The following is a 26,242-nucleotide window of genomic DNA, read 5'->3' on the forward strand; positions in this document are numbered from 1 at the left end:
ATTTCATTGTTGGATTCAGTGTTAAGTTGGCTTAAAGTCTATCAGTTTATAAGATCATGCCAATTGGCTTGCTGCCATGAGACATTACACCATCAAAGTAAACAGATCAAGAGCTAAATAAATATTTTCAACAAAGGGAGTTAGCATTTTTTAACGCTGCATCTCTCTCTTAACCATCCTTCACAAAATACTTAACATTAAATGGAAACAAGACAACAGCTTAACATGAAATAGAACGAGATAGAAACAATATAGTAATCCTGACAAATCCCCAAGCTACATACTGTACCAAGGTTATGTGATCGATGAGCCATCGATGACTCACATACACACGCACAAACACACACGCACGCACACACAAACCTCTACCTTTCTCAGCCTTCTTGGTCTTCTCCTCAAACTGGCAGAGTTTCATCATGAGCTCCTGCTTCTCTCTCTCCATCTGTTCCTTCTCTTTTTCGATGTCCTCCCTTTTCTTCTTCTCGTTCTCCAGCTGGGCCCTGGAGATAACAGCACAGGCGACGTGAGTCACAATGAGAGCTGACAATGGCCGAGCACAGAGTTATGGCTGAAGAAACAAAGGTTGCATGGCCCGCAGCGCACACGGTAAACGCACCAACACTGAACATACGCTACCCAGCGGGAGGGCTTATTGGTCAAACAAAAACAACAATCTAAGATGACTAATAGAAGCTCAACCACAGACAGAGATTCAGGTCATTTGGGTTAACTAGTCTGGCCTCATATTAGAGCTGGGTTAAAAACATTATACTAGACACAATAGATACAATACAGTTCTATTTTTTAAATTTCCGAGTCAATTAGAAAACTGTAACACCGATACTTTGTTTGATAGTTACGGAACCATTTTCCACTTACCACCATAGTCACAAATGAATGTAATTTCTGTGACAGAATTTGTTCAGTTAAACAATTTTGCAATGTGAATAAATATTGAATCGAATCATGATCCTTTGTATCAAATTCAAATCAAATCTTGACATCATTACCAATACCCAGCCCTATTAGGGAGTGGCAAGCTGAAACAAGCCTATAACTGAAGTTGGGCAGGCCAGATCCATAAGTTTAAAGCTGCCATCAACTCAATTCAGTTTCATGTATGTATAACTTTAGAACCTCTTTCCAAATCATTCCTCCGCTTTGTAGTGGAACTGTGATGTTTATGGGACAGCAGAAGTAGAGCCCAGGGAGAAGGAGGATCATTTTGGTTATTCTGATAAAATACTATGGATGCATCTTTAACGCCGACCCCCATGAGCTACCGTGTGCGAGCGCTTGGCGTCTTCCACTGGTGACGGGTTGTCTGATTCTCCTGCTGCTGCTGGTTGCATCACCGTGTTTGAACAGCTGCGCATGACAGACGCCAGCGCAACGGCAATAGCTGACACCAGTATTTAGGGATCAATTCACTTTCCGCGCAAACAGTCCAGGTAGTGGATTTTACCTGCACATCAAAGAAAGTTCAACCTTTTGGTCTTGAAAAGGGACCGCGCATCCCTTCTAGGATGGACAAATTCAAATTGAAAGCTCTAGGGGCGTAACAATTCACTGAAACGAATCGGAAACTGGTTTTAATGTTAAAGATGCGTCTACATCGATACGGGGACCTCTGGATCGATCAAAATGTTATATTAACTGTTTGTTCAAGTTACAAATCGGTTGACTAAAGCTTTGCTGCTAATTCTACGTTAGTAACGAAGCTGCTGCGGAACTCATCGATCGAACGTTACAAGTCGTGTTACTTAGCAATGCCACTTGGAATCAGAACCCTTTTATTTTTGCCAGGTACATTTACATGTACTAGGAATTTTTTACGGTGAGGGTTGGTGCACTTCAGTGCAGATCATAAGCATAAAAAAAATAAAAAGCTTAACAGTCGGGGAAAAAAGAAGAATAAAAATAATAAAAAAATAAAGCTGCAGGCAGCAATACACAGGGTCCAGTTTAGTCGTCTTTGGTGCGTTTTACAGTTTACAGTACAGTTCTCTGAAACACAGCCCGATTATCCGAGTTTACGTTGAATGTCGCATCAGCTCCCCCGGTCATTCGTCTTCTGGTTGCTCGTCTTGCGGAGCAACCACTATGTCATCTACACAGTGCAACCCTCCTGTCTTTAACCGTCCATGTTTGTCTGTAAACCAGAACTTCTCATTTTTATAACGCACCATGTTGACTGTGGAAATAGAGCTGCACACTCAATGACGACGCAGTGACGGAAGCGCTACTGTTTTATGCTATGTGAGGCAACAATGATGTGGTGACGTTTTTCTATGATTATTTATAACTATCCATGTCCTAGTTTTTCGATTTGTTTTGAGTACTTGAAACACATTTTGGAAACTCATAGTTTGTATGTTACAACCTTGAATCACGCAAATTAAGGAGGGACAGGATGCTGCATTAAACACAGAGTTAGATGTGAACAGAAGCCCTCATTTAAAAAAAAAAAAAAGAATCCATCGAACAGCCCCGTCGACATCAAGCAGGTAAGACAATACACAGACACCTACACACACGCACAGTTTGTAACCACTACAGAGCGATGGAGTCTACACTACGCAGCTTGCGCATAAGGAGTTGGATGATGATGTCACAAAGCGTCCTACTCCACTCATCTAGCATTTTTATTTTAGAACAATTAATTTTCGTTAGTTTCAGTCGTATGAAACAAAAATTTTAAACCCAACTAAGGGACCGTCCCGCTCTGTCTTGGATCAGGACAGTTGACTGCATAATGGAGAGGAAGCGATCTCCAGTCCACTGTGTGTCCCATTCCCCATTTCTCCAAAAAAAACAAATAATTATTGTTTTGAAAGTAACATGACTTGTAATGTCAGATCGGTGAATCTCCCCAGCAGCTTGTTTTATACTAAAGTAGAATTATCAGCAAAGCTTCAGTCAACCGGTTTGTAACTTCAGAATCAGGACATCGATCAGTTTTTGGTACATTCAGGTTCCGCCCATATCGATGTAGTTGCATCTTGAACGTTAAAACCGGTTTCGGATTTATATCAATGAATCGTTACACCCTTACTCATTATACCTTATGTGTAAATTACTGGTTGGATTGACAAACAATTAAAAAATGTATTGTGAAAAAACAAGGTGAAAGTCAAAGAGATGTGCCTCAGGCCTAAGGTGTAAAGCAACCGTGGCTCTTTAGTGTCAAATCCAAAAGGTGTGATTCTCCCAGCGCCGGGGGCAACAGCAGGGGACGTCAAAGTTACAATCCTGTTCTACTACTGAGCAGCAACTTATTGAATACCTACGCATCACACCAAACCAGACCAGAAACTATTTAACAAATTATTTACTATTATGCTTTCAGAGAAGGAAAGTTTGTCTATTCAACCAATTCATACATTTAAACCAAAACATTGACGGGCCATACCACTTTTTTGAGCTAATCATTGACGTTGCCATCGTGGTGCTCTAATTGGTTGACATGCGGCGAGTATTATTTAAGAATTATCTTTAATTTCCCAATATTTCCCAATAAAATCATGCAAAATCACAATTTCCTGGGAGAGTGACTAGGCATAAAAAAATGATGAGCTCTACAGGACTTACTGAAATACTAAAATACTCTTAAATACTCTATGCTGGGAAGGGTAGAGGCTGCCAAACTGTACCTCTCCATCTGCTTCTGGTGCTTCTCCTCCCTGGCCTGGGCCTTCATCTGCTGCACCTCGATGGTGTCCGGCTTGCGTCGTCGCATGTACAGCTCGTGGTTGCCCATGCACAGCTGCAGGATGCGCTTGTTTATGCGCAGGCGAGGCGCGTAGAACACAAAATCCTGAGAGTAAGCGAGACAGAGAGAGAGAGAGAAATTTAATGGTCGGCAGTGATAATGAGGGAAGCATGAAGGAGGAAGAGTAGGGGGTGGAGTGGGTAAAGGGTGTCTGCGAGCAGAAGCGGGTAGAGTACTGCTGACAGCACCTATGGCGAGTACTTTCACTGTAAGGTGAAACAGCTTTAGGTGCAGAGATAAAGGTCTATAGAAACCACAGGGACAATGTGTGTGTGTGTGTGTGTGTGTGTGTGTGTGTGTGTGTGTGTGTGTGTGTGTGTGTGTGTGTGTGTGTGTGTGTCTGCATTAAAACTGTCAGAACAGGCAACGCCTGAACCGTAGCCAAGGTTTGATGGAGCTGAAGGAGGGATAGGTCAGATTAGGGCTGAAAAGCATATCCGGCCCTTGTTCGTGTAGTGCAGGCGTCCTACTCACCGGAGCCTTTTTGTCGATGGGCTTGATGATGAACTTCTTATCGTTGAAGGAAATGTTCCTGATCTCACTCCAGGGGAAGCCAATCTTTGGGGTCAGTCTGTTGGAGCAGCCACACGACACAAACAATATTCAGATAATAAGGGCTGGGTTAAAAAAAAAGTCAACCTCCGATTCAATTCTCAGGGCTCATTGTAGTACTTTTTAAGCACTATCTTTTCATTGTCAAGGACGCAAAACAAATACAATCAACTTTCATTGTGGTCTTTATTGATTAAAATCTAATATAATCTTAGTCTCATAGTCTATTATTTATTTTAGTATACCTATTATATCTAGTATCTATCAATATTCATTATTAATTTCATAGTCATCTACTATTATAAGCGTCTATTTCCAACTATGCTGGATTCAATTCACCTTTCCCTGGCATAATCTATGTCGTAAAAGTGATTCTGGAAATGTTTTATTGCGTTACAATTTTAATATATCAAATTTCAATATATTGATATAGAATCATGCGTGGCCATCTCATCAATTTCGGATTAAATGGATAAAATCGAATCGATCTTAACCCTTTGAATGAAAATCGAATCAAATCCTGAGATCCTGCCCAGTACCCAGCCCAACTGATAACATTCAAACTCAAGTTGGGTACATTCTTTTTCTGTATTTATCCGTTATTTCACCAGGTAGCATTAGGTATTTAAAAACAGCGTTTTTATTTTTATTTTACACAATAAGAATGTGGTTAGTTACATTGTTCGGGAAGTCATAGACATGTAAGCTCCTCTGCCCCGTCACACTGAAACTCACTCTGCGTCGATTGTGAATGTGGACCTTTCTGTACAAGCATTACAAGTAGGAGTAATGAATTAAGGGCGTGTCCGGCTTGCCTCTGTTGTGCCTGATACACTGAGTGGATGCCGATCTCATTAGGTGCACCACAGCAGCACACACACACACAAATAGTACTGTAAACTCTTAACAAACCAATTTTGTTGCAATGTAGTCGCAGAGCTGATCCAGCTCACACTGAAACACTGAAAGCCGTACCGCCTCAACTGGAATTTCAATCATTTATGGACCCTGACACACGCCTGTGGAATTGTGGAAAGAATGTGGATGCTATCTAAGCACTTCATTGTCTCTACCTTGAATTTCATGAAAGTCGTGCTTTATCGCCAGACCTGTGTTATTGCAGGTGACGGCTGGAGACATGGGGTTTCTGGAAATTCTCCTGAGCCTCAGCACTGCATTATAAATGATTACTTTTGACCATCAGTAGCAGTCTCTGAAATCCCTCAAACGTCTGAGCACACCTCATGTGCGTAAAAGGCAGGGCTAAGTTAAAAAAAAATTCAGAATCAATTAAAAATGTTTAATATTAGTTAGTAATAGTCATGCAGACCACCATAGTCACAAATTAATTTCAATATTTAATTTCTGTATTAGATGGAATTTTGTATAATTCTGTATATTTTTAAATATCTCACTATATTCTGTTTTCTATATTTTTTTTTATCATTTAGCTATTTATATATATTAGATAATTAAGATTTTTTAATAACTTTTTTTTCAGACTGTTAAGCTTTTTTAATGGTAGTTGTATGTGGAGAAACAAACCAAACTTTACCAGAACAAATTCCTAGTTCATGTAAATGTACCTGCCAAAACAAACTGCCTCTGATTCTGACTTTAAAATTTGTTTGGTGAAATAATTTGGAATCAGATGTCATACTGAAAAGTTGGTCGCAATTCTCATTATTGATAAAATGTCAATATCTCAATATACAGACCTAGACCTCCAAGCTCAGTGTTTCTGTCTAGCTGGTGGCACAGCCAGCACAAAAATAGAAATCTGAGATGTTTCTGCTATTTCTCCAAGGATTTGGGACCATCATGTCAATGAGTAAAAACGGATGAACCCTGAAGAGGACCCCCAGATTCTGTAGCTCAGCTGAGAGCGTGTTTAACCAAGCCGGTCATTCAGAGTAGGGTTCTAGGGCAGCAAAACGTTTAGAGAGTCAAATCAGAGTCTGGCTGAGTCCTCAGTCAGGCCTTGATTATACTACTGTGTTTAGAGACTGGGAGGCAGGTTGGCCTCGCATTCTTACGTGCCGAACAGCTTGAAAAACCAGTTGCCGTAGCCTTGGCTACGGCAGAGGGAACCGTGGAAGAGAGGTATTTCTTTGCTGATCCCAGGGAGTCTGTAGAGGGGCGGACTGATTTGCACACCGCCCCTCTCCTTTCTTCGCTTGGACAAATTGAGGGGAACTCATGGGACGTTTAAGTTAAAATACGGCTTCAATGATAGATTATCTACAACAGAAGTGGGAAAATGCTTTGCTGACAAAAATTGACTTAAATAGAAAAAAAAACTAAATACAAATTTTACAACTTCTTGAGGACATGAATGAAAAAAGGTTTAAAAAAAAAGTAAATGGTACAAAGGAATAACAGTTCCAGCTTTGCTCCATTTGGGCCAAGTCCTCGGGGGTGTGGGCAAAGAAGGAGACACACTCTCTCATTAACGCAGCACCATGGAGCTGTATTCATTTCTTCCAGTAAGGCAGATGCAGTGTCCACACTGATTTCGCCAGAACTCGGCAGGGACGGCTCACAATTCCCATTCAGAGGAAAATCAGATATTTAGCTCAATCTTATTGGGATCCTGTGTGTTTAGTCCCTATGGATGTTTGTAAATCTCTCGTTTTAAATTTCCACTCAGATGAATCTGTGTGTGTTTTCTATCAAATCAGCAACATTGCTTTACCACTGTTTGATCTGTCATGTGTTTTGTTTGGCTTGTCTTGTGCTCGGGGCACCTTTGTGTTCTCATTGGGATTTCCCAGAACAAATAAAGGGTTACAAACAAAAAAACAAACAAGATTCAAGTGAGCAGCAGCGCTCAGTCTGCGCACCCTATGACACAGCACTGCTGCGGGGCCACGGGTTCAATGACTGGAAGGCAAGTCAACTGTGATAGGCTTGATCCTCTTACGGCACAGTCTACCTCACCCCAGCAACCAGGCTAGTAAACATAAAAAAAAAAAACACTTACACACTCAAGCCAGGACTGTATACACACTTGAGCTTTTTGGAAATACTGCTACAAGGGATCACATCATCTATGGAGACATTATGGGATGACACGGGCATGTCTTTGGATCAGCAAACAGACAGAGCTGCTGTTTGGACCAGCCAATTCATTCGCAGCTTATGCCGAGTTCAGACCATGTGATTGTGGCATAATTTTACACTCGCCGACATGTTTTTGGAGATCAACGATCAAAGCCCCAGATCGGAGGCGAATCATAGTGCGTTACCGTGAGCGACAAGCATGTGGTGTGAAGTGCTCACAACCCGATCCGACTGCTTGCCAAGGCTCGACTCAGGAGAGACACAACAAGCTACAGCCAATGAGAGCAGACACGGAGTAAGGGGGAAGGGAAGAGTCGAGGAGGAGAGACAGGAGTGCAACGGGGTAGCAGCCAGAAACACAAAACATACTTATTTTACTTTTCTTCCCTAGGTTTTTAATATATTTCTTTTTTTAATTTTGCTTTTATAATTTTTTTTACAGTAATCAAGAATCAAATTAAAAAATAAATAATCCTGTCCCGCGCATCGTATCGCATCATTTCCGGTGTTACTTCTCTTGTGTGTTTTCGTGACAAATCTTAGTTTGGAGACCCGGCAGACTCATCTGGGATTCCTCCTGGTGAAAGAGCTTGTGATGTGTGACCCCCTGTCGCCGATCAGTCATGTAGTGTGAAACCGACTTCAAGATTCCCGATCACAAGACAGAAAGTTGCCTAGTGTGAACGGTACAGCGATCTGACAACTTTAAAAGTCATGTAGTGTGTCCGTGGCATAAGAGGGACAGAAAATAGGTCGCAGAGCAAACAAACTAAAAGTGCTCCACCACTCTCATTTTGGCTTACTTGTCGTCCTTCTCGTAGATGTTGAGGCCCAGGGCATCCACTCCCAGCCACAGCTCCGTGCCCTTCTTGTTCTTGATGTCAAAGTAGTTGACCCCGTACATCTCCAGGTCCTGGGCGATCTTCAGGTTCTCGAGCATGGCGTCCTCCCTGTAAAGATGGATTACGTATCAATGGCGTACAGGCAGTGGCTCAGGCTCACTACGACTGTGAATGAAGGCGTGATTTGTGTGCAGAAAAATTGGACTCACTTGAGCATCCCACGGTGCTCCTCGTGCCACACCTGGATCCTCTCCTCCCACTGTTCTCTGGACAGCTTGTGCTGCTCCAGAACACTGTGGAGAATAGAGGCAAAGAGAACCATCAAACAACACATTCTTTGGTGCAGACCGAGGATCTAACACCCCTGGCTGATATAGGAAATATAGTGATTAGGCCTGATACAATTTCATTCTATTTCTCTAATTGTATTTCAATTTCTGGATTGTATGAATTGTAATATTGATACTTTAAAGTTATGCAACCATTATCCAACCATTTTTCCATGATATACTGAAAGGTCAGTAGCAATTGCATATAATTGTATATATATGTAATAATAAAATGTCAATATGTCAATATAGAATTGTATCATGAGGCATCTTTTTTTTACTCCAATCCAATGACTTATTTTTTCCAGTGTAACTCTCATAATGCACAGGGGAAGTGATGAGTAATTATTTGATTAATTAAATTATTCAAAACGACATTGCAATGTAATAGAATGCAATTTTCGAATCGCAAAGGCTGAGATTAAAAACGTTTTTTAATGTTAAACAATCTCACCAATGGGGCTGTCAACATTGGCCAAAAACCATGTCCAAATGGTGGTTAAACAGAAGGGAGTTGATCTGTGAGCCGTATGGGTCGCTCCCCCACCACGAGGAGGAGAAGGGACACACTTATTGTAGTGTTGAAAAGTTTGTCTCTTTTCAGCGAGCTGGATGATCCGGCTCATTGAAAACGGCTCTTACAGCTCCCCTGCATTTCTTTTATCCATGAAATTGTATGAAATATTTTGTTTGTATTTGTTCCACTAAAAAATAAAAAATAAAAAATGTATAATGATTTAATGTGACTGGACTTAAAGTTACTTATTGAAAAACAAGTGAAAATCAAGACTCGATAATGTTAGGGTTAGTGCTGAAAAAAAAAAAAAAAAAAAGTTTAAATTTAATGCAATTTCGGGGAGCAGAGAAGGGAGGTGGGCCGGCTCGTTTCTCCGGGATAATTACACAATTTGTCCTTTTATTTAGCTCCTTGTTTAGCTTATCCTTTGTTGTGAGATTTCAGAAAGCGGACACAAAAGATGGAAAAGAAAAAAACCCCGCCTAATTAAGCAACTGTTTTAACCAATCCTCCACACTGCCCTCCGATGAGACCCAGTGCTCCGTCCCGAGCTGCAGTGCACTGTGCGGGGCGTGTGCTGCTGGCAGGGCCCAGAACGCCTGTGGAGTCCGGACTGAGCCTCTTCCAGAACACTGCGTCTTATTTTTATTTTTTTTAAACCTCTTTTCAAATTAATGAGCATTTTTTGTCCCTGCACCTGCGGCGCCAAAAAAAAAAATAAGAGCGCACAGACAAAGCTCTTTCACTTGCACGTACAAAGAGGATGTATGTGGATGTATGCTTGCAACATTTTTATAAAAAAAAATAATACATTTCTGCGGAAACACTGCATTTTTTTTTTGTTAATTTTCAGATTTTATTCTTTCTTTTTACAATTCAATAGTTAAATAAAGATATGTTATTCATCTTAATTCAAGCATCAATTCATCTCATAACACGGCGGCCTGGCCTACAGGAAAGAGCAGTATATATGTTGATTGTATGCAATGTTGTGTTGGTCATACTATAAAGATTTATTGCTTGTGTTAAGTGAATAATACAGAAGGTAAGGAACTATAAAAAAAGTGCATACTAAATTGCAATCGCATGGTCTAAAAAAAAAAAAATCGCAACTTGATTATTTTCCCAAATCGTTCGGCCCTACACAGAGGGGTGTCATTTAAAAGGGGCTGGATATTCATCTCGTCTTTTACAGTAAGTACTCTGACACAACATGAGCTGTTGTTCCTCTTTCCAAATAAAAAAACAATTCACAACACACACAGACGCACACACTCACCGCTGTGGCAGCAGACGGTCGGAGGTGAGGTAGCCTGGCCGGTGGACCTCCTTGGAGAAGTCTGCAAACTTGGCCTGGACGGAGTAGGAGGCCAGCAGCACGGCTGTCTCGGGCGGGCAGTACACCTCGTCGCTCAGGATGGCCTCCTTCACCTGCAGGAAGAAGAGCTTCTGGGTGATGTCCTGGATCAGCTCCTCAGCCACATCCTCGGGGAAGAACTTGGCGCGGAACTTGAACTGCAGTGGATTTTCCTTCTTCACGTCCTGGGAAGACACCTGCGGAGGAGAAACAAAGTCACTATTAACATAACTTTAAACTTAAAACTGTTTCTAACTTCATAGTTGAGGTATTAATACTGCACAGAAATACCTCTATTGATTTTACTTTATTTGACTGTGGTAAAAAAAAATACTTTTGAGGTCAAAAGCATCTTTACTTTTGAATGAAATAGCGAGTAGCATTATTTGGTTAAAACTCAAACGTTTGTTCCATTTTCAGTTTGATTCTCCTACATCCTTATTTGGGAATACAATATAAAAAAATCAATGTTGTAACAAAGATGGAGTGATTTTGTTGTGTGTGTTGAGCCCAAAGGCAGACCTAGTCTCCGTGGTGTTTGAGTGACTGCAGCTGAATGACTCCATCAGTGATTCACACCGTCTCATAACGAGGCTAATCACATCGTATGCTAGCTACTACAGCTAACTATGCAGGTACTCCTCACTTAACAACCTACCTGTTTAACAAGCGTTGGGACTATCTATTGTTCGCTGCGTACAATACCACGGCGTCTGAGTGTCAAGCATCTCATTGCGTATCATACATCATATATACACTATATATACTATATGGACTGTATACATCTCATCTCATCACCGTTCTCAGTGTCGTTCCCGCAGTCTGTCAGTATTCACTACACTAGCGTTCGCAATGGCCACGCCCCCTTACCGTGAAATAACACGGGTCCTCGCATATCTGCCAATTCACTACAGGTGAGGACTATCTGTATACGGTGTACAAATTCATCTCATTAGGATATACCCCTTTAAATGCATCTGGTAAAGTTAGCGAACATGTTTACCAACTAGAGATGCACCGATTGCAATTTTGTTGGCCGATTCCGATTTAAAAAAATCTGACCTGCTGATTCAGATTTTGGCCAATTCTGATTTTTATTCATAAATACGCAGTCTGCACAATTTTGGAATATTGGCAGGCAATAGAATAGTTCTCCAATAAACAGCCGACATTTTGCTTCTTTCGCTCTCTTTTTTGAGCGTCAACTACGCAACTACGTTACATGTTTGTATCGGGTTTGAGTATCAGAGCATTTTTACGAGTACAGCACAGTATCAGGCGATTAAATTTGACCGGCACAGAATGGGACAAGTCACAGGTCATGACCGATCAAGTTGAAAAGCAGTCAATCGATCTATGTATCTCTATTACCAACGTTTTATATGTTAACATTGCGGACGCATTTTTGTGATTATTACTCCACCACTTCCCATTTTACCTCAGCAATGCAGCGTCGGTGGATAATAAAGAACCGCTGCGCTCAGTGTGCTGCGTATAAGTGGATGTTGAGTAGGTGAGAGGGAGGGGATCTAGAACAGGTCGTAACAACTGGTCCAATCCCAGGTATGTAGTTTAAATACCCAATAAATGTACCGTATTGTTTTGTATTGATTGATTTATATACACACACACACACACACACACTTTTTTCTGCATAGTTTCAGCTGGCAATTCTTGGTATTTTGACCAGGAATTGCATGGTTGGCACACAAAATGCATGCAGGTTGGCAGGTCTGCAGAGGGGGGGCCTCATAGACTTTACAATGGGCTAGAGAAAATACAGCTGAATAACCCTCGGCCATGTGTTGACACAACGTGTCTCTTCCTCTAATTTCAAAACAGGAACCCAACGGTCTTGATGGGGAGAATGGAGCTGTAAAAAGGACGGGAAATTTCCAGTTTGAGCCAGCCATTGTGCTGATGAGCTACAGTTCGGCGCAGCGTCAGCAAACACAGTACAGTTTACTGCTGCCAACCCAGGACGAGGCCTCGTCCCTCACCCTGACCCATATTTATGATTCTAAAATGCACAGAAAATGAATTTTGAGTATGGAAAGGACGTGATACATTGCTAAAAAAAACAGTGCATTTCTACCATCCGATTCAATGTGAATCAAAGTTAGAATACCTAGCAGGTGGGGGGGGGGAGTTACAGAAACCTCCTGGAGCATTTTAGATACAAGCATGACTTCATTCCACAGGTGGATGAGCTCCGCTGCAGCGCTGCTCGGTACAGCAGATACTGTACTATGCAGGGAGCGCGACCTAGCACCTGGAGAACAAAAGTTGAGGGAGGCTATGGCAATCTGTGTTTGTTCAGGGACAACAGTGGAGAAGAATAAGAGGGGGGTTCAGAGAGAGTTCACACCCCTATAATAATGCCTCTCCAGCTGACTGCCTGAAGTGGCCCAACACCCACTGAGGGTGGAATCCGGAATGGGCTTAACTATTAGCTACCATGCCAGACGCTGACTAGGATGACCACAGTCCAGAGTATAGACACATCCATAATTGGGTGGCTACTGATTGACTAAGTGAAACGCAAACATGGGAGCACAAATTTTACATGCCTTGCTAAAGAATGCAGTCCCTTTTTTTGGAGAGGGGCTACAGTATTTTACTCTGTATGGAATGGATTTGCACGAGTGGGCAGTTGGAATGTGCTTGAGCACTTTTATGAGAGGCCGTGGATGTCGCGGTGTTATATTTCTTAATATTTTATCAATCATTCGGGTGCTGGAATTTCAAAACTCCAATCTTCAACTTTAATCTTGCTATCTGTCCAATGTTTTCCTTCAGATCAGACAGAAGCAATATCCATTGAGTTAATGAAATGTCAAAAATCTAAATAATATGGGAAAAGCCTCAATGTATTTTTTGAACATTTTAGATTTTGAATAATTTATTGATATACCAAATCAGTACAAAAAACCCCCAATATAATAATTACAATAATATCATGGACTGAACTGACTTTTATCGTACAAAATAAAAATGTAAAAGGGCATCTTACCTTTTTGTCCAGTTTTAACCAGGTTAGATATCCTTTGCCATCCATATATTGAAGGCCAAAGTACCAGACCTCGCGTAAGCCAATGGTTTTTACCACCTACAAAGAGAAAGTGAATGGTTCAGAAAATATGCATACAAAACTGCACCTGCGTTGCACAATATTCAACATTTAGAACAGGAAATGTATAGTTTCAACATTTAGAACAGGACCAATGTATAGTTTCAGTTTCATTTTTGGGAGAATTCATTTCCTGATGTGCAGGTCTGAAATAGCATGTATGAAAGCAGTGGCCTTTCACTACAAACAACCTGCTTATCCAGGAAGACGCAAAAGGAGATTAAGTAGTCCGTCTAAAATATATATATATATTTATATTAAATTAATCCATGGTGCTATTCTGCTTGTAGAGTACAGAGTTGTGAAAGGACCTTTGAGAGCTTTGCAGATGTTGGCAAAGCCTTGCAGATCTAACGTTAAAGTGACATACTCAGGTTCCGGGCTAATCTGGTGGCGTGACCTTCATAGAGTCGGACACACATTCCTAGGCCTGAGCCCACGGGCCAGTCAGGATGAGGATGCCAGGTTTGATTGACCTTTTATGGAAGGTGCCCAAATGTTTTCTCTGGAAACACTGAACAAATTGACCTGGCATGTGTGTTCTTTCTCCTCCATTGATTTCATATCCCAATTAAGTTCAGTTTGAGCCAAGAAAAATTTGTTTGTGTAAAGAGCGTGTCCTACATCATCATGGAAACCTTTTAGCGGTGGTCAGCCTCGCCTTTTTCAACAAAGAGCTCACAGGGTTGGAAACAAAACCAAAACCAATAAGCTAATACTGAAATATTGACTATTAACTCATGTAACCAATATATTTGGGTCCAGGGAAAAACAATTTACACCAATAATCCAATGACATCATGCATTATTCTCAGAACCCTCCTACATTGCTCAACTCTTTGCAGTTTCGAGGAAAAGTTAGTCAGTGCATGTCCTCACCGCTGTGTAGCAATACACAACAGCACACAAGTAGGCTCGTCTTAAACAATGAGGTCCTGTTGTTTGACTTGTGAGGAGGAGTAATATAATGTACAACGAGGGTGTGCTCTATGACTAGCATTCTATCTCTGACTTTGCTGTGCTGGAACAGAGGGGAGGTCTGCAGCATTACAGAGTATTACAAGGTACAGTGTTGGTACTTTTTGTCAAAACTAGAGATTGTTGAGGCCTAGCGTAATTATCCCTCTAAAAATAGTGATTAAAAAACATAGCTTTAATATAGCTGGAGATTCTAAAGTCTAGACTAAATCCTGAGCAAAATGCTAGTTAGTAACCAGGAGAGATTTTGTTGTAATTATTGGCTTTATATGGTGTAGCCACTTGTGATTCAGTGATTTGGAATTTGTAAAAAAATGTAACAACCATAGTTGTGGATTGAGAACTTGTCCTCTAATAGGAGCAACAGTTTCCATTGACTTCCCACAGAACCCTTAATTACTGGATACCCTTCATGACTGCCTTTACAGCAGAGTCATTTTCCAAAAGGACTGCACAGATGATTTGAAGGTTTGTTGCTGTGCTATTGTGTGTGTTTGTATATGTATGTGTTTCTTTGTGCATATCTGTGAGTGCCAGTCTTCAAGCATTTTAGTTGGATAATATTATGTGGCAAGCCCAATTTTCAAATGCATCTCTTTCAAATTCCCCACCCAGAAGTTTCAGTCAACATGTAAGCACTCCAGGCCAAGCCCATTGCACCTGATAAGCCCCAGCCATGGTTGAAAATTTAAATCAAACACCCCCCCCCCATCACCCGAAATTGGGGGGGGGGGGCAGATAAGTGTTTTAGTTACGCACAGTGCTATTTTTTGGTTTCAAAAGGATCTTCCATACTCCACGCGAACAGTGACAAACACCAAGCAAGTGCAAGCAAATAATAAATATATATATATATATATATATATACTTAGAATAAAAATTAAAAAAGGAATTTTACCTATTTTGGGATCCTAGGGTGTGATCATGAGAAAAACGAGGTGTGCCACCTGAGCATGTGAACTGGTTGATATGTATGATTCTCACGATCAAAACCTGAGACTTTGCAGCTCTCTATAACAATTATTAAAAAACATTTTTATAATATTTTTTATAATATAATATTAGTTATCTTAGTTATAATCTTAGTGATAACCTGGAGCCGCAACTTAATCACCGGACTATCCGCAAGATGCGCAGCACGACGTTGAAATCCTCCCTCTGCTTCCTCACTGTTGTGCTCACATGTCTACGTATATCCTTGTGCGCGCAAGTGAATGAGCTTTGTCCGTGCGCACTGCTGCTCCGACGGACAGGCGAGGCAATCTTTTGTTACTGGGCAAATATCGGATATTCAATATTATTGGATATCGGCCCAAGTCTAACTGATACTAAATACAGGGTAGGCTAGCCTGTGGGTGTAGAGATCAACGGCTCAGATTCAAGGACCTTTACTGATGGATATTATTTAGCGCAAACAACAAGCACTAGTGGGGCTGAAATAGGAGAGCACTTCAGCCTGGACCTCACCTGTAATAAAACTCCTAAGTGCCCGGAACACAATTGGCCCTTTCACGGCGGTTGTGCTTTGGGGTCCACAGAGAGTGAGCAGTGCAAAAGAGTGGGCTTTCCAAATTGATATCTTAATGAAGGATTGCTTTTCTCTCACGGAGGGCTTGCTGTACCTTCATGCTAGCATTTCCATGTATAAACACATTAAGCACAGTTTGGTCATATTGCCATGTACAGTATGTACAGTACTGTAAATGTACAGACTAATCAACTGACATACAAACACATTGGACAAAATGGGTACCCAGCCTGAGGCATAGGCGCAAACTATGGTTTCATAATGCTTGTAACAATCAATAAGCATATAACTTATTAATTAATAAAGATTAAATTTATTGTGTCAGGTGTCAAGTGTCAGGAATTGTGTGTTGGAGTCAAGTTGCGCTTGAGAGAGTTTAAGAGTTATGAGCAGAGGCTGTGGGTTTGCATCATTCTGACCTGAGTCAAACATTAGCACTCAGGTCATCTATGCTGAAATCTTTGAGAGTCCATCTTTTTCGACAGGGTGCTGTCAACCAGCTACTTTACCCCTGCCCCTCCTTTAATTCCCAGCATTCATGAGGGTGTATGGGGAGTTCCCCAGCAGCTGCTTTTCGTATTGCCCGGCACGTGCTGCCTCCGCATAGGAACAGCTGGCTCATCTCACAGCCTCATGACGTCTACCAGCCAGACAGAGAGAAAGTGAGAGTTTCTCACTGCCTTTATTGGAGCCAGGGCCCTGTGGTCAAGGGAGAGGAATGCCTCTGTGCCGCTACTGACTGCATCCTCTGGTCTGAGGAGGGGAAGGGAGGGGCGCAGCCAGACAGGGCCCCAAACAGGGAAATGAACAAAGACGAAGCAGTGGGCGGGTGGGGGTCTACTGGAAACAGGTCTTTTACCATTGACCAAGCATCCATTGTGAATAAGGACAAACAGAATGGAAAGGGGGGGTTTCTATGTTGCGTCACTTGCTTTTTATCTAAACACACATCTCTAGTCTAGCTGGCGGGGGTGATGTCTCATTCACAATCACACATTTTATGGTTGCTCTCCGCTATGAAATTCTGAATGCGGTGCAAGATGAGAAACAAAGATGGATAGAAGATGGCCAGATAGAAGGGAAACTTGGAGAGGGTGTGTGGAGGAGTGGCAGTCATGTCCTTTTACGGCCTGTATGACAGGGATCAGGGTAGGGCTGCATGATATTGGAAAAAATTGACATTGCAATACAGGTACTCCTCACTTAAGGACCGAATTCAGTTTCTAGGACCAGGTTGTTAAGCGAGTTGGTCGATAAGCGAGGGCCCGTGTTATTTCACGGTAAGGGGGCGTGGCCATTGCGAACGCTAGTGTAGTGAATGCTGACAGACTACGGGAAAGAGACTGAGACTGAGAATGGTGATATGCGATGAGATGCTTGACGCTGAGACGCTGCGCCCGCAGGCAATACCGCACGAAGCGGTATTGTACAACAATACAATACTGATACAACACCAATACAACCTACAATACCGAATGGTCGGAGAGCTGGTCATAAGTCCGAATGGTCGTTAAAACAGGTAGGTCATGAAGTGATAAGTACCTGTATTTTTTTCCTACGATATATATTGCGATATGAAAAAAAATACAGGAATTTTCACCAGATGACCTGAATATCTCTACCCTAGATCAGGGCTATAATCGGAGCTGACCACAGTAGCCACATGAGGCTATGAGCCACTGCTGTTAGTCAGCATTTCCACAGAAACCTGTCTGCCCCTTTTATTTGTGTATTCTGTCTTTGAGTGTGAGTGGCATGGTAGTCCATATGTATGCATGTGCATACATATGGAGTGTCTGCATACTCCACAGCAGATGAATGCCAACGCACGAGTTTAAAACTAGATCGGGTCACTGACCCATTTTAACAGGCGCCATGCAAGTTAAACGTCAAATGAACTCAACATTCATTGTAACCCCGACTGAAAATGGATAACTGGGTTTCTCACTTGCTGTGAAGCAAACCAGTTTTCTCAGGGTTAAATTAGCAGAGGGTACCTCTGCTCGATAATAGGGCAATGAACTGTCATGACACTATTAGAGAGTGTGAGTGATTAATCTGTGACTAACACACCGCAGAGAAACATTCAACAAGTAGGCTGAAGAAACTGTTGTCTAAAATAGTGACGCCAAATGGAAATTTTGGGCTCTGAAGGGCTTCCTTACTTAAGAAAGAACAGGTGTTATCTTCTCATCTTAATAGAATGCTTACTTTTGGCACTCGTGTGAAGAAATCGCTCAGTTTAGCTGCAAAAAGGCCTCATATTTAATTGTATTCCAGTGTTTATGACGATGGTCGCTACTTAATTCCCCGTTCTCAACAGTGCTGGTGTAGAATAAAACTGCAGTCTGAGCTGCAACAAGTACAGTAGGCCCAAACTAGCTATTGAAAAACAAGTTATACAGGAAGTGGCTAGAACAATGCATTTCCCCTCTCTATGCTGCAGGCTCAAATTAAGACACAAGGCATTTACATTTTAGTCAATAAGAAAAAGTAAAAATAAGGCGGAAATTCTTGGAAATAATGGTCACTGATCAGATCAGGGAACAACACCTTTCTGTTCGTCTAACATGCAAAAGAAATGTGGCATAACAGACCAATAACCAAATCCAGTATCGGTCTGAGTGCATTCAGATTCAGACTATTCTGAGTGATCTTCTCCATCAAATGACAAAGATAGGAACATTCTCAGAAATAAAAATACCCCTGATGTGAAATATTGGCTGCAAGAGAATACTGAGTTAAAGCTTCATCTAGGTGTTAGAAATAACCAGATATCGCACTGATTCAGCATCGATAAATAACTGTTCTAAATAGCACCGGGGACAGTATCCTATAACAAAGGTTAGAAAAATATATGGCCAAGATGTATTCACTTACAAACAGCCAATAGCATTACAATAGTTTTACACTTACACAACACAACTGACATAATTACACAACTGCTTCATAATCCTTTGTTTACTTAATTTCAGGACTGCAGTCCTGCAGTGCGCGGTATCACCTGGAAATAATCACCATATCTTGCTTAGGGAAGAGAGAGACCGACCCAGTCTTCCAGGAGACAGTGTATCAACGAAGGTGACTAGGTTGAGGCCTGGGTGTATTTGGTGGGAAGGGAGGCGTTATAGAGGGTCTCTACAGACAGACCTCGCTAGGTGACGTCAATCCATCTATCAAACATGACGACATAAGCACTTGGGAGATTCTATTGGAAACAACATTATAGATGAACATATAGCTACAATTGCTGGGACTGGATAGAGCTGGAGATCCTTTGTTTCAACACAAATAGGGTTAAACCCTAGTTCCCTTTATGTATGTATCTATTAATAGAATAGTATTAGGGCTGGGTATTATTGACAAAATCAAATAAATGATTTGACAATATTTTGGGGATGACTATCGATAGTTTCATACAATATAATTACAAAAACAAAGTATTTGAGAAATAATCATTAGTAATGTGGAAATTATGGCCAGGCAGGTGGGAGCAGTGATTCGAACAATCGATGAAGTTTCCGAAAACCTCATTACTTTACTTTAATGTAGCCTTAAAGACAACATTTAACTATATCACAATATTAGGATAACCAAAATCCCAAACAAGACCATGTCTCACATCACAATATTGATATTTTGACAATATATCTCATAGCTCTTAATACTCTCAATAGCATGTTGTATTAATAGTTGTTGATCCTCAATACTTGATGCTCTAGCCAGCATCCAAGAACAGAATTACTGTGAAATGGGAAATGGTCAAATGACAACTGTACATACACACCTGGTCAAAGAGCTGCTTGCCGGTGGTGCTTGGCTGGACGGCGAACTCCAGCTCAGCGTCCATGGTGGTGACGCGAACATTGACCTGTAGAAGAACATGGGGGGAGCAGTTAGTCGAAGCCAATTAGCTAAAAAAAACTGACAAGAGTAAATGAGAAGGTCACTAGACTGAGCTCTATAGAAAGGGAAGAGAGTGCAGCATGCCAAACAGCAGAGCCGGGCTTCAGAGGCGGGGAGTGTTTTCAGAGTAAACACACAGGACCCTGTGTTTATCTGCGCGCTCGTAGACAGAACGGCTGATTAAAAGGTATTTGTCTGAAAATCTCTGGGGAGCAACCCTAAAATATTTACCAATGGCTCTTACTATGGAATTTGAGAAAGAAATGTGCATTACAAACTAGTCATATTCACCGGAATGCAAAAATAACACATGGCAAATCAAACGCAAGAGTAGCATGGTAGTGCAGAACGGGCTAAATGGAGATTGTCAGTAGTGGGTCCCTGGTGATGATAACGCACTGGACACTAACAGGTGGGAAATTACCACAGGCCTCCAGCCAAAGACTTGCATTCAAAGCCTCTTAAGTCCTTGGCTCTGACTTTGAGATTCTCGTTTCCACCCTGTGACTGGCAATCACGACATGACAGCAGTAGCTTGTGAATTCTGAAATCCACCTGCCACCATGATTGGTCAATCATACCAAAAGCCTGCCATGGTATGACAGGAATAGCCGTAAACATAATTAAAGTAACATCCATTCATCCCAAGATGAAGATTTTTTTTTCTCGTTCTGTAGTTAATGATTTATTAGAAAGACCTCTGTGTACAAAAAGGTGAACCATTGAGCAGAATTTAATGTCCACTTACGGGGTTCACCCAAGTGATTAATATGTGATTACAAAACCACTACAAATAGCGTGAGTGAATGTGCTGCACTGAATAATAACAAGTGACGTCAGTTAAGAGTCACAATGGAGAAATACTGTTCTGCATTTGCCGACAAAAACCATGCAACTAAGCATAGATATTTACAATGCTTTGAGGTAATGCAAATATTCTGGATCTCCATTCTCTGAATACAATGTCCAAGGTCTTTGGCTTTTGCAAAAAAAAAAAAATCCTGTGCGTATTGACTAAAGTTATTAGTGGCCAATGAAAACCATACAAAGAGGTCCACGGACATAGAGAGTGAGCCCTGTAAAGCAGCACCGCAGTGAGATCTTTCATCTCCTGGCCATTGTGAAAGGCACTGAGCCACAGCAGTGAACAGGCTCAAAGACGCCCACTGGAAAAGAGAATGTCCGGGGCTGTGGTGCTAACTGAGGGAGTGACTCAGAGTGCCACTGCTTCCTCCGAAAAAACACGAGGCTGGGTGAATAACGGCCTAAATTAAGTCCTGCACACCAATGGCAGTAATGACATCATGGGATGAAAAGCATCCTGGTTGTGTGTAAGTATATAAAAAAAGTAGGAACTTTTTTTCTTTCCAATCGTTTGTTTACCTCATTTAGAATAAACTACACATAGGTTTTTTTATGGCAAGCCACTCTTGTAAGTATGGTTAAATGAAGGGATTGAAGGTCCCAGCCTGACACCAGCACTATAGCCAGGCTTGAGGTGAGGGGCTTCGCTTGTAAGAAACAGCATTAAGAAGGAAAAAAAGCAGGGAAATGAGAGAAAAAAAACCTCCATTTACACAGCTAAACAAAGATCCCCTTTCAGAGGCAGGTCCCCAGCAGACCCTCTCCTGCATCAGTATGCATTTCCAGTGGGTGCAGACTTCCAGGGATTAAGGCAAAACCGAAGGCAGAACAGTTGGCATTTGGTATACTGCAACTTTGCCTGTTTCAAAGCCATTCTGAAAGTCTGCAATGGTGACTAAGATGGTTCAGGATGTTGCTCTCAATGTTGCCGTCTATATTTACTGCGATTACAGATGGGGCACCTAGAAAACTACACCCTAGCAAGCGGAGAATGGAACATGTGAGTGGGTAGACAGAGAGGCCAACAGAAACCACTGAGTGAGTGATATCTGATCTCAAAGTTAGCCCTCCAACGGTAACTCACAATAAACTGAAGCCATTCAGAGCAGTAAAGAAAAACATGACACATATGCTAAAAATATACCAGGCAAAAACCCAATGTTCCACAATGAGCAACTTCAGTTAGGGGAAAGTAAGGGGATTTATATTAACCATATAATGCCCAGCTTCAGAAAGTCCTGTATTAATAACCATCTCAATATAAAATAAAGCTGCGGGCAGCAATACACGGGGTCCAGTTTAGTTGTGTTAGGTGTGTTTTACAGTTTCCCGGGTTCTCTGAAATACAGCACGATTTTCCGAGTTTACTTAAATGCAGTATGGTGTCTGTCGTCTCCTGGTTGCTCGTCTCGTGGAGCCACCACTATGCGGTCTACACAGCGCAACCCTCCTGTCTTTAAAACAACTGCCCATGTTTGCCTGTAAACCAGAACTTCTCATTGTTATAACTCAGTGTGTTGTCTGTGAAAACAGAGCTGCACTCTCAGTGACGGGCGGCCGTTTGGTGCCGTGTCGGGCACGTCATTTATTTGTTTACGATTACGTTTTCGATTACATGTTCAGTAAGTTACGTTTCCATGAAATATGAAAAAACGTTGCGGTATTTCTGTGTGTAATAACTATTGCACAGCTTTTACTTTTTCAACACCTTGCCGGACACATCACTCACATGTTCCAGTGGGAGAGTTCCACTGATGAATTTTGAGGATTTTTTTTTTTTCTTTAATCCGGCAAAGTAATGTAGACCACAGATTTAAAATATCAATTGAACAGATCTACTGACATCTACCAGGTAGGAAGCTATAAATGTACACATGAATCAATAGTTTGGTAATGTCAAAAGACTACAGAGTGACAGATTCCATGCCATACACTGGACACAGTCCAACTGAACATTCTCAATCGGAATCTGTACATCTATAGTAAATAATATGATGATGTCATAAAGCATCACTAATATCTGCTCCGTATGTGGATCGATTTGGATAAAATGTAAACCATGAGATCCTTGTGACATAGCAGTTTGAACGACATCTCAATCATGTTTGTAGCTCATGCTGAAGTATGTGTTCCAATTGTTTTGGCCGGGTTGGCCATATTTTGGCATTAGATGTACACATCCGTGTAATATCGCTCAAAGTTTGGTCGTTTTTTTGCTAATATCTGCTCCATATGTAGATTGATTTGGATAAAACTTCAACCATGAGGTGTTTGTGACATCACGGTTCAAACGAGACATAAACCGTGTTTGTGTGTTATGTTGAAGTTGGTGTTCCAGATAGTTTGAGGCTTTAAATTTCCGAGAATTGTTTCCCATATATAACAATAAGGGGCTGCCGAACAATAACATTAGGGCTGGACCCCTAATGACTGTATGCAACACATCCCCAAATGTAACCACCAGATAATTAAGGCACTGAGAGCAGTTGAGGACCAGTGCTAGACTTTCTTTCTTACTCCTTTGGAGAAAGATAGGGAGCTTGTCGATATGAGTGTAGCGAACACTCACTCTGTGATTAGTAAGTCAATGAAGGTAATCTTTGGTGGAAAAGACACTGACGACACAGACTACACAGACTATGTGGCTCCATTTAGTTTATCCTCTTAACCCCTAAACTTTGCCCACGATTGTAGCCGCGGTTAAGGACTTGGTTCCTGTCACATTAAAGAAACAAGGTGATCATCGCCACAGTCCTTTAACCCTGCAGGGTCACCACTGCATTCCTCAGTGAAGACCATTCAATATTTAACCCCCTGATACAAAGCTTTCATGGTTTTATAGGACTATTTAGCAATGGTGTAGTCATGGAGATGGAACTCAAATGCTACCAGGGCCATATAGCTATAAACTCAAACATTTTAACTGAATGAAGCCTGGTCTCTACTTGAATCAAGCCCTGTTTAAAAAGTGACAGATCTCATGCTTAAATAACCCAAATATGTTACTCAAACACAGCATGTGAGAACTTATGACTTGTGAACAAACCTTAACTATTTTTACATTTGTGTATCATGACTGAGAGGGCGTTTCAGCCATCTTTGCGTTATCAATTATTTAAAGGAACAAACACTAACAATGGAACTGGACATGAAGAGGAAACACCCATAGATGTTGTGTCGTGGCCACGCCTCGTGCTCGCCTCGATAATGTGTCATTCAGATGAGCGAAACATGATTCATGGAGGAACCGAAAACAGGATCCTCATCGGCTCCTCTAATCTGATCTGACTTTCTCTTATTGGATCCCTGTTCTGGGTGCCAAAATAACTCCCCTTCTTTCAACCAAGCAAGATCTTCAAAAGTGAAAAGAAAATGGTGAAACCCTTTGGCAATATTCAGCTGATTACACACTGTAGCTATTTCATTATAGAAAACCATACGTTCAACATTATTTTAAAGCATTTTAATGTTGTTAAATAAGGATAGTTTTCACCAAAATAAATATCTGAAACATACAATGGAACTTAAATTTTGCTATGAAAACATCTGGTAGATTTCCTACTTGAAGAAAAGTTGATGTGGAAAAACACAGCATTTCTTCGACTGCTGAAACAGTATTTAAGATTTTTAATGTGTAATTAAAACTTACTTACTGTAAAAGCTGTTGAGGTCTTTGAATTTAGATACATTTCATTTGTATAGTCAGTGACACTCCTGGTAGTAACAGTCTAGAGAGCCGACTGAAGAAAGGAATCTCTTAGCAAAACATAATAACCTAAATCAAAAAATCTGGAGACCAACCCAATGCTCAGAGTGCAACTCAGCATTTTGAGGGATTAAAAAGTGATTATGACCCTCTACAATGAAAAACAAAATCAAGGAACAAGTTGATTAAAACCGTCTTAGTGAGCTATACCTATTGCTTTGTGATATGTTCAGTGACTGCCTACAGATAGGCCAGACACGAGGTCACATTATTGCACAGACTGTGAGTCTTTGGAAAATAAAAAAAATGCTCTTGTGCCGTTAATATCGATAAAAGCAAAACACTTTGCCTTTATCATCCAAAAAGGCATTTCTTGTGCCCAGCAGAGGGGTAGGGCTAGGTCCTATCAAACAGTAATGATGTCATTTCCCCAGGCCATGACAACCCTGGGGCCATTCTAAACAAACCAACAACAAACTTTATGTCGGTGGTGGGGGCTTGCCCCAGACACGAGCTACATCATGCACTAACAATACAGTGTACTGTTCAACAGCAAAACTATTTTACACACGCCATTCACAGCGATTTACTGTATGCCACATTCTGGGGGTAGACATTTTCTTTTATTTTAAAGGGGACCTAATTATGCTCCTTTTTACCAAAGTTATTATCTCTGAGGTCCCCAAAACATGTCTTTGAAGTTTGTCGCTGAAAATGCTACTCTAACATGCCTCTATAGTATAGCCCTCTTGTTCCAAAATTGGCTGTTTTTTTGGGGGGGAGCCACCCTCCCAAGGCCCTGAGTTCTGAGCCAATGAGGTTTGAACCCAAGTGCGGGGTTCTCTGAGCCAATGGCGTTTGAGCATGGCTTCTGGGTTTCATTGTATTTACTATGTACCTTTCACTGACTTCAACAAATTTGAGGTGAGAAATAAGAAATGCAGTTGCTGAATCTTCACTCATACTAGATCTACAAGGCCTACAGTAATTTAAAAGTTAGTTCCGACTTTCGTTGCCGTTCTCCAAGCTTGGAGACATCCGCTGCGCAAACCTTTCTAGAAGGAAAATTTGATTCTCCAGATTCCTTTGTGGTTTTTTTTAACCTTCAAAACTGAGTTTGATTTTTAAATAGTAGAAAAATGTTGAACCGTGGAGTTAAATATTCCTGTTAGATTACATGGAGAAACAGTTCACTTACCGAAGCACTGAATAGCCCTGAACAACGCCAATCGATCATTTCCTTTAAAGTGACAGACCAGGTGAAGATCATTCCTCCATATTCCATGTGGATGTGATGTCACAATGTGAAACCGTTTTGATAAGAGTTCAACCTTTAAATCCTACTACTTTTACACACATGTACTGGACTACATTTTCCACCATGATAATCAGTTGTCCGACAGCGATGCTGAATCTGATACCGGCGTTATCCCGGACTTGGAGAACAATTCAAACAGTGGATTTCATCCTGAATGTGACGATGAAGCTGAATATTTTCAAGAACCACCGGAGGAGATAGACGATACGCCTGTTGTTGTTACAACGATGAAGTTGATGACGTGATGAAGTCTGTTGAGGCTGGTGATGCAGATTATGAACAAGTAGTAATGCACATGATTCTCAAGTTTATCTGCAAATGCAGCCCGGGGCAAAACGAAAATGAAAAGAGGCAGCCCCAAACAGGCTCTCCGAGTGTAG

The 26,242-nt window shown here is 41.3% G+C and overlaps 1 protein-coding gene across 1 annotated transcript in view; it reads right to left on the reverse strand.

Annotated features, from left to right (window-relative positions):
* Positions 1–26,242, reverse strand: part of ezrb (ezrin b) — a 37,116-nt gene that overhangs the window by 8,638 nt on the left and 2,236 nt on the right. Inside the window, exons 3-10 of the mRNA XM_080024214.1 lie at positions 19,856–19,939; positions 13,446–13,541; positions 10,355–10,629; positions 8,439–8,522; positions 8,191–8,337; positions 4,247–4,343; positions 3,654–3,817; positions 370–500 (exon numbers count right to left, since the gene is read on the reverse strand). Coding sequence (XP_079880340.1) covers positions 370–500; positions 3,654–3,817; positions 4,247–4,343; positions 8,191–8,337; positions 8,439–8,522; positions 10,355–10,629; positions 13,446–13,541; positions 19,856–19,939 — 1,078 coding nt within the window. The remainder of the gene's footprint in view (positions 1–369; positions 501–3,653; positions 3,818–4,246; positions 4,344–8,190; positions 8,338–8,438; positions 8,523–10,354; positions 10,630–13,445; positions 13,542–19,855; positions 19,940–26,242) is intronic.

This window comes from Zeus faber (assembly GCF_960531495.2).
Source record: "Zeus faber genome assembly, chromosome: 2".
NCBI classification, from domain to species: Eukaryota; Metazoa; Chordata; class Actinopteri; order Zeiformes; family Zeidae; genus Zeus; species Zeus faber.